Raw genomic sequence first — 8086 nt, forward strand, 5'->3', positions numbered from 1 at the left:
ATTTTTACTTGGAATTTAATGAGACTTAACCTATTACAACCAAAATTAAAAGCTAATTCCGAATAAAATATTAGTTTTCCACTCAATTAATCGATTTCGACGGAATCAGAGTAACAAACATTTGGAATCAGAAAAACCCCAAAACTAAGTTTTAAAAAGAACAGCACTTTGTTTTCGTTTTTTTTTTACCGCTGGTTTAACAATATATAGGGTGTCAGCGTATCAAAGAGAAGGAGTGGCCGTAAAGAATGGAAGACGATGGCGGGTTATGGCCGCGACACAAACAGCGATAACTGAAGAACCCAAGAAAAGATGAGAATGTAAATATTAAATTACTGGTGTCTTGATATCTTCGATCGCAGATAGCATGATAACCTCCGGATGCTGGGCGGCTGGGCGGCTGAGTGTTGCGGATGGCGGGAAGAACAGCACGACAATGGAATGGCAGCAGTGGCGGCAAAAGGCGTTCAGGCAGACCAGCAGCAAACAGCAGGCAAACAGCAAGACAAAACAATGGTAAGTTAAACAATACTACCGGAATGAATGGACCAAAGCGGGAAAATCGGTGGAAAAATTGTGTGTATTACTTAGGCCTATTACAGCCCCTTTTATACCATTTACATAAAACAGCGTTGACAAAGAAATAATTACGCGTAACAATAATTTTGGCGCTGGCGTAGATGTCGTCTCGAACTTCTATTCTTCTTTCCGCGCGTGACCTTGTGAGGTGAACGAACCCGGTTGCTATGGGAACGGATTAACTGGTTAACCTTGCTACCATGGTGATGAATTAACCAGTTAATCATAGTTGCTGATCTCGGTTGTTTGTTACTAATTTCTGGTGGCGCCATCTCATGACGGGTTCTCCTATAATTCTAGTTTTGTCCCTCCTATAGCTAAGTTTGTCGATAAGCCTCATGATAGCTAAAACGAAATATTGCTCGGAAAATTCCATATAAAAAATAAAGTATGTTGTTACTTTTCTAAAAACAAAAACTAAAGCAAATACTTAAACTGAATTGACTTGTTGTGGGAGAAGAAAGAGTATTTTAGGGCAGTATGATGATCTTCAAACTAAGTGGACACAGCTTACCATAAGGTAGTATTTTCGCCCTTCTGTCGTTTTAGATATAAAGTAAGAATAACGAAGATTATGAAGTGATTGCAGGTAGCTTTGGCTTGCGATAAAGGAATAACCAAAAGCAATATGCAAGCTTGTGGTGTGAAAAGATTTGTATTACACAAAGCCTTCATATTCCAGGTGGGAGTGTTCAAACGAAAATAACTTCCGAAGAAGCCAGTTGCACTATTTTTTTCGGGTTCGATATTGGACGCCGTTTTTTTTTTCTTTTTCTTTGCTTATCCACTCACCATATCATCCTTTTTTACCTGTAAATAATGAATGGTAACAATAATAAGGACTGACCAAACATTTTTGCTGTTGAAATAACAGCCAATATGTTGGCTGAGCTCCTAAGCATAACTGGCATTATTCCAGTGAGCGTACACAACCCTTTGTTGTCTTTCGCGACGATCACGGTTTTGAGCTGGTCCATCGAGTCATAGTTCCCACTGTTCTAGTTCTCAGTTTACGTTCACATGGTGCGTTAGGTCGATACCACTGATTAAACGAAAACATTGCATCGAAATATTAAAAAATTTGATTTGTATCAAGAAACATTACTAGAATGGCGCATGCATTTCGTATTTGGCATTTTTCTGTCCACTATGTTTCAACTTAATTATTATCGAAGGCTTGCGTAGGATTCCTGAAATATTGTATAGTAACCATCACGTTAGGGGATTATTGGAAGTCGAAACAACCTAAGATACCACGGACAGCAATAACTTGTTAAGCAAAAAGAAACAACTTTGATGCACCTGAAGATTGATTTTGATTACTGCCACCAATTATTTTTCTTTATTAAAGTAAAACAAAAGGCGGTGTAGGCACTTATTTTGAAACCTAAGTAACAAAGTTCCTTGCAAGATTCTCGAGATTTGAAAATTGTAGCAGCAACACAGACATTTAAATACGAAAGCCAAGCACGCACAGAGTTTTGAATATCTTACATGTTGTCGTTCTCTGCGTTAATGCGAGAGAAAAGAACATTAAGATGAGAAGAGATGAGAACCCTTGGCCAATAGGGAGATCCATTAGAAGAAGTTTGGACAATGGTTTTAGATGACTGAGATTTGTTGTTTTGATGTGGCTGCATGACAAAGGAATCAGTTTTATCGCTTTGCAATGGCTGCGTACATCTTTTTCGGCCCCTGGAATTCGATGTATTTGATTATTTTAATTGCTTTTCCGACAAACGTAATTTCATTTATAAAATGTTTCAAAACTTACCAATATCTTCGTTTAGAGGGGGTCATACTTTTTACACCTTTCTGTTGATAAAACACAATGTAAAATAAAATCAATTTAAGAAGTATCACTACTGTACCAATTCTTGGCATTCAAGACACAAGTGATTATCCATCGAACACTTTTTTCCAAATGGCTAAAACAATTTATAAGAGTTGATTTTGTGGTATCAGAAAGGAATGTTTGATTAACTGAGTACCTTAGTGTACATTTTACAAGTATGTTGATGTTTAGAGTCACCAACTTGTTCAGGTTGTTTTGACAATAGAAAATGCTCCTTTCCAAGGATGTTGGATGCATATGTTGCCTCAATAGAGGCTAGAGCTGTGGTAGCACCAAATCCATCTTCCAGCAATTTTTGGATGTGGGACTCTCTTTGCTCTTCAGGTTGCTTTCCAACTATGATTTTTGTTTTCTTTGCTTTCTTATCCTTGATATTTGTGGCAACATTTCTCTTAGAAAAATGTGCACTGTTTAGGTGTTTAGGAGGTGAGGATCGGTATACAGGGAAGTCAGTAACACTAGGCTGATTGTGTGAGCAACTTGGAGAAAATTTTTCCTTTGAGGGAGCAACACCTTTGCAGAAGAGGCAGTCTGATGAGGAAGCCGCAGGAGACCTATGACCCAACATATAGTCTAGCACTTCTTGGATAACAGATTCTTTTTCTTCATCGTTCATATCTTCAGACAATTTTTGTTTTGTTTTTGATTGTTTGGCAGGACCAGCCATATCATGAGCATTGTAAGCAATGCCATTCAATGGTTTCTCACTCAAAGATTTCTGTTTCATTTGCTTTGAACAATAGTCTACTACTGACAAATTATCATTAACATCATTTTCTTCGCGAATCCGACTCATTTCAGGTGACGGATCCCTTTCAAACGAACATCACCCTACATCCGGCGACGACCGGTTTTACTTTTTATTTGAGGGAAAACTTTGAACACCATCTACCGGTTACCACTGGATTCCATAGCAACGACATTGACACAAACATCCGTCGTCTACCAAAAATCGTCTTGCTCATCGATAATATCCAACGCGATCAAGATCAGATTTTAGGGAAATATTAATGCGCGAATTGGCACTAGGTTTTGTCTTCCTCTGCTGCGCTTGACCTACGCAGATTTCACTTTGGCAAGAGTCGTGGGCTAAGAAAGAGTGAGGCGTTTTTTCCTCTGCTGAAACCCAACGGCGGAGCTCCAAATCGCAATTCCTTCATCTACCCTTGACTTTCTTTATCCGATTTTACCTTGCAATTTTTTGTGTCATTTGTCGTACCTTTACAACATGGTTTGGTCCACGTTAGTATTGAGTCTCGCCTTATTTCTGTGTAGTAGTGCAGCACTAGAGAATGAGTATCTAGGAAAAGCAAACCATACTGTCAGACTTGTTCACATGGTAGGCACTAACTTGTTGATACTGATTAATAAAGTTTGTTGGATTTCATTTTAACTTAGAATGTCTTGCTAGTTATATCGTCATGGTGATAGGACTCCAGTCCGACCATATCCTAAGGACCCCTATCTCAACTTAACAAATTGGCCTGTATCATGGGGACAGCTGACCAAAGTGAGTGCATTATATCTTAACTCCCTTTAAAAATATATGCATAGTAATAATCCTTCTTTTAGAGAATTTAGTAAGAAATTATTCATTTTTCTTTCAGGAAGGCAAAGATAGGCATTTTAAACTGGGACAGTTGAACCGGGAACGCTATGAAGGCTTTCTTTCAGAGTCATATGATCCTGATGAAATATACGTCAGGTCCAGCGATGTTGACAGGACCTTGATGAGTGCACAATGTCATTTGGCTGGATTATATCCACCCACCAATCAGACCAATCAAACTTGGAACCCTGATCTAATCTGGCAACCTATTCCAGTTCACACTATTCCCAAAGATGATGGTCAGTCAACTAAATTAGTGATATGAAACTGAAAGATTATCCAATTTCTTATTTTGGTGTAAGTAGATCTCCTACTGGTATTGGAGTCGAAATGCCCTCGATATGACGAGCTTCTCGCTGATCTCAACGCGTCGCCAGAGGTTCGCCAGCGCCTAGATAGCAACAAAGAATTGCTGGATTATTTAGCCGAGAACAGTGGCCTAAATATAACAGAAATTGACGACGTTGAATATCTTTACGACACGCTCTTTATCGAAGTACGTAATATTACCGAAAGGTGACCCCATGAAGTTTATGTAAACTGAAATGTAAACTGAAGCATCTTTTCAGAATCGATTCAACAAATCGCTACCTGAATGGGCAAAAAAATTCTTTCCCAATCCAATGAAGGAGTTTTCTGATTTCAGTTTTGCCATGAAAGCTTTCACTTTGGAAATGCAGCGTCTTCGTGGAGGTAAAAGCGTCCCGTGTTCCTTCTGCCATTTGTTCTTTTTCGCCTCCTGGTTTCTTGAAGATAAATTGATTATGTCGACAGGTCCTTTGGTGAAGGAGTTGGTGGAACACCTAAAAGATTACGCCCAATCGAAGTTGACCCCTCCCAACAGGAAGTTGTTCATGTATTCGGCTCATGACGTCACCGTGGCCACTTTCCTGTCCGCCCTCAAGATCTTTAACGGCATCCAGCCACCGTATGCATCCATGGTTCTGGTGGAGCTACATGAACTCAATCCCAACGACTTGTCAATCAAGGTAGGTTCTTGTTTTAAATATGCCAAATAATCGACTTCAATTTTTCTTTCTCGCACATGGTTGCACGTAGATTTTGTACAAAAATGTTTCGGATGACGGTCGTAAGCCTCAAGTCCTTACACTGCCTGGTTGCACGCAATTCTGTCCATTAGACAAGTTTTTCGAGCTTGTCAAGGACGTCACGAGCGATGACGTTAAAGTTGAGTGCAAATTGATCAAGCCTGCTTCTAATTTCGACGCCATGCTAGGTAACAAATCAAATTAAATGAATATTAGGATCTGAAAACTAAAACTTGTATCGTTGTATGTAAAACTAGTCATTAGCCTTCTGGCTTCACTAAGCTGCCTGTTGCTGGTAGCCTTGTTGCTGGTTAGCGGGCTGTGGTACCGCAAAATGAGACTAGAAAATGGCTACGCCTACAGTACCATTCAAGCGGAATAAAGTGCCATACACACACGCATAAAAAGAATGATAATATTTTCTTGTTTTACCTTTTCATTTGGTTTTTCCTTTCCCGTGGTGACAGTGGGTATTTCGATAAGGATCTGTTTTCGAGTTTCGCGTAGTGAAACGAAAACATCTGTACCTCTGACCGTATTCCTCTCTCAGTTGTCAATAAAGAAAAACAAAATTTCTCAAAATAATGACGTAGTCATTCGATGATTGTAAATGGCGGACGCGCGCACTCCACCCTTAAACCAAATGTAGGCGAAATGAGATTTCTCTTCCGGCTCCCGTTGACATCTTGTCAACATCACGCTCAGTTGAAAATCGTTTGGCACCGTGTGCAGTTTTTTTGAAACTTTTTTTTTTCTCTCTTTCTATCCGAAAAAAACAAACATGTTTCTAAAAAGAAAAATAAGTAATAGTGAATAAAGGTAGAGAAAGAGGAGAGAAATAAGGTGAAACAGCCCCTTTTTTTTATTTTTAACTGGGGGCCCGCCGGCAGACAGATCCGGGAGAAAGTGGAGTAGCCCGAGTGCATTGGTCGTGTTTTCTCAATTTCCTCGTCTGTTGGAAGAGAAAAACTTGCGTGGTATGTGCATATGTTTTACGTATATTCACCCGATAGCTGGGCATACCATAGACAGAAATTTATCTACGAACTATTCTTCATTTTCTTACGTAATGCTCTATGACTGCTAAAAAGAATGAAACTATTAACACAGGTACCGTAACACTTAACTTAAATTCTGTGAAAAATTGAATTTTGGGAATGAGCAAATCATCAATCAAAGGATCAACAAATGCAACGTAGGGCAAATATCAAGTGGATAAGAGTAAACTTTACTAACTTGAGTGATGATTAATAATATAATGACATAATTTGCGATGATGACGTTCGGAAGAGAGGGTGTATAGGGGCGTACCCGGCAGTCGTAAGCAACTACTACCATAGTAATATATACAGTATAGTGTGTGTGTGTGTGTTGAATCTCTTTGAGAGAGCGAAGGGAGTCAGTGACCGCGCAAGGACGTTCTCTTATTCTTCTGGTTTTCTCTTTTTCTATCTGAGCTGCCGAACAGAATGAACGCACGAAACGAAACCCGGTCACAGGTGGCAAGGACGAGGACGCGACGAGGGGTTCTTGTCCTATTTTGAACCGTCGTCTTCGTCGCCCTCGTAGCATTTATAGTCGTTCCGTTGGCTATAGACATTTTTTTATGGAAAAAGAAAGAGATCATTCTTTTTTGTTTTTTTTTTTTTAAATAAAAGACACTGAGAGAAAAAAGAAGCAAATACCATCACCTTTCTCCTGAAATACCTACGCGGTGCTTCACCTCAATCAACCAAATTTCTATTTAGACATAATTGAATCACAATGCAACGTGCGTTGTCAATGAAAAACACTTTGTTTTTCCTCGTTCAAACACTGGTCGATGTAAATGGCTGCTGTGTCGCTGAAAGCCGTCGAAATATTAAACATATTTGAGAAAGATGACCAAGTCTACGGTTGGATATGAACGCAAAATGAGCAATTTTACAAAGTTGACGATCAAGAGAGGAAAGCTGATTATTATCATTATTATTGCATAGTCACATGTGATTGCCGTGGTAAAGACGACGACAAATGAAAAAAAAAAAAAAAAGAGAAAATGAGAGAATTGAAATTGAGGGCCTTTGAGAAAAGAGAACTATGAAAGATCCGGCTTTTCCCGAATAAGGGGGCCGGCCGCCTCACGCCGGATGCCCCCAGTTCTTATACATTCAACCGAATAAGACGGACAACGAGACAGCAGCAACAGCAGCTTGTGTGTGTGTGTGTGTGTGTGTGTGTTGCTGTGCTTTTCTAGCTTACACATCTCAACACAGAGAACGGGAGAAATGTTATAGTAGGGCTCACGTTCTTCTTTTCGGGAGGTGTTGGCAATGACGTCACAACTGGCCCCAAAGACTCGCCCTTTTTTTTTTTTTCGCTGTTGGGTGGTGGTGATCGTCGTTCTCGTCGTCTTCGGTATACTTTCAACTATAGGAAGCAAGAGGGGGAGGCGCGAGGAGATAGTAGGGCAAAGCATCGTCAAACATGGACTAGCAGTATTTCAAAAAAAAAAAAAAAAAAAAAGGGAAAAAAAAAAAAAAAAAGGAGAGAGAGAAATTGAAGAAAACAAACGAGCGAGAAAGAGAATGCAATCCTCGGCTGCACTTGCGCTTAGTCTCGCTTCGGCAGCATCCGCGACATCACATCATCCAGTGAAGCTCTCTGAGCACATCATATTTTCTTAAACGACTAATATAGCATCGTAGACTAATAAATGCTTAGATACTAATGTAAAAACTCGTTTTTAATTGTTGACTGCAGTGCATTCTAATATTGAGTTTGGTTTTCCGTACCAACTGCTACGCGTCCAGTACTTTTAAAGTGTGGTCACCTCCGGACAAGAGTCTTTCACCGGCCGTGCCCATTTTCGAACGATTTTCCAGTTTCTCGGCGGCGGAGGATCTTACTTCTTTTTTTTTAATTGAGATTCCGTTTTCGAGAGACGGGAATGTCTAAACAAAACAGGTCGGTGGGACTTTCGTCCGTGTGTGATGCACTTGACAACACGATGGC

At 39.8% G+C, this 8086-nt stretch overlaps 2 protein-coding genes across 8 annotated transcripts; one reads left to right on the forward strand and one right to left on the reverse strand.

Moving 5' to 3' along the window:
• Positions 1–1215: 1215 nt before the first annotated feature.
• Positions 1216–3230, reverse strand: LOC116929206. Of its 6 annotated transcripts, none has more exons than XR_006650723.1 (6): positions 2571–3230; positions 2451–2507; positions 2354–2394; positions 2074–2274; positions 1685–1769; positions 1349–1621 (listed from the first exon to the last, which is right to left on the reverse strand). XR_006650723.1 is itself a non-coding variant. In XM_032936365.2 (5 exons), exons 1-5 carry the CDS (start codon positions 3228–3230, stop codon positions 1386–1388), a joined length of 963 nt encoding a protein of 320 aa, XP_032792256.2. In that variant the 3' UTR covers positions 1216–1385. The 6 variants fall into 6 exon arrangements, 4 of the variants coding, with proteins under 4 accessions (XP_032792256.2, XP_032792253.2, XP_045034261.1 ...); XR_006650724.1 differs by having other exon boundaries at positions 1685–1824; XM_032936365.2 differs by lacking the exon at positions 1685–1769 and having other exon boundaries at positions 1216–1389.
• Positions 3231–3634: 404 nt separating this feature from the next.
• Positions 3635–5677, forward strand: LOC116929194 (prostatic acid phosphatase). Of its 2 annotated transcripts, XM_045178324.1 has the most exons (8): positions 3635–3773; positions 3846–3944; positions 4042–4282; positions 4349–4539; positions 4613–4736; positions 4818–5032; positions 5103–5280; positions 5350–5677. In XM_045178324.1, exons 1-8 carry the CDS (start codon positions 3663–3665, stop codon positions 5472–5474), a joined length of 1284 nt encoding a protein of 427 aa, XP_045034259.1. In that variant the 5' UTR covers positions 3635–3662; the 3' UTR covers positions 5475–5677. The 2 variants fall into 2 exon arrangements, with proteins under 2 accessions (XP_045034259.1, XP_032792236.2); XM_032936345.2 differs by having other exon boundaries at positions 4613–5032.
• Positions 5678–8086: the final 2409 nt, after the last annotated feature.

This window comes from Daphnia magna, linkage group LG8, assembly GCF_020631705.1.
Source record: "Daphnia magna isolate NIES linkage group LG8, ASM2063170v1.1, whole genome shotgun sequence".
NCBI lineage: Eukaryota > Metazoa > Arthropoda > Branchiopoda > Diplostraca > Daphniidae > Daphnia > Daphnia magna.

Coding starts and splice junctions, on each gene's coding strand:
- LOC116929206 (XM_032936362.2), bottom strand. CDS start 3,230: ATGAGTCGGATTCGCGAAGAAAATGATGTTAATGATAATTTGTCAGTA. Junction 2,508..2,570: donor CTTGTAAAATGTACACTAAG/GTACTCAGTTAA, acceptor AAATTGTTTTAG/CCATTTGGAAAAAAGTGTTC. Junction 2,275..2,353: donor CCCTCTAAACGAAGATATTG/GTAAGTTTTGAA, acceptor ATCGAATTCCAG/GGGCCGAAAAAGATGTACGC.
- LOC116929194 (XM_032936345.2), top strand. CDS start 3,663: ATGGTTTGGTCCACGTTAGTATTGAGTCTCGCCTTATTTCTGTGTAGT. Junction 4,283..4,348: donor CACTATTCCCAAAGATGATG/GTCAGTCAACTA, acceptor TGGTGTAAGTAG/ATCTCCTACTGGTATTGGAG. Junction 4,540..4,612: donor ACGACACGCTCTTTATCGAA/GTACGTAATATT, acceptor GCATCTTTTCAG/AATCGATTCAACAAATCGCT.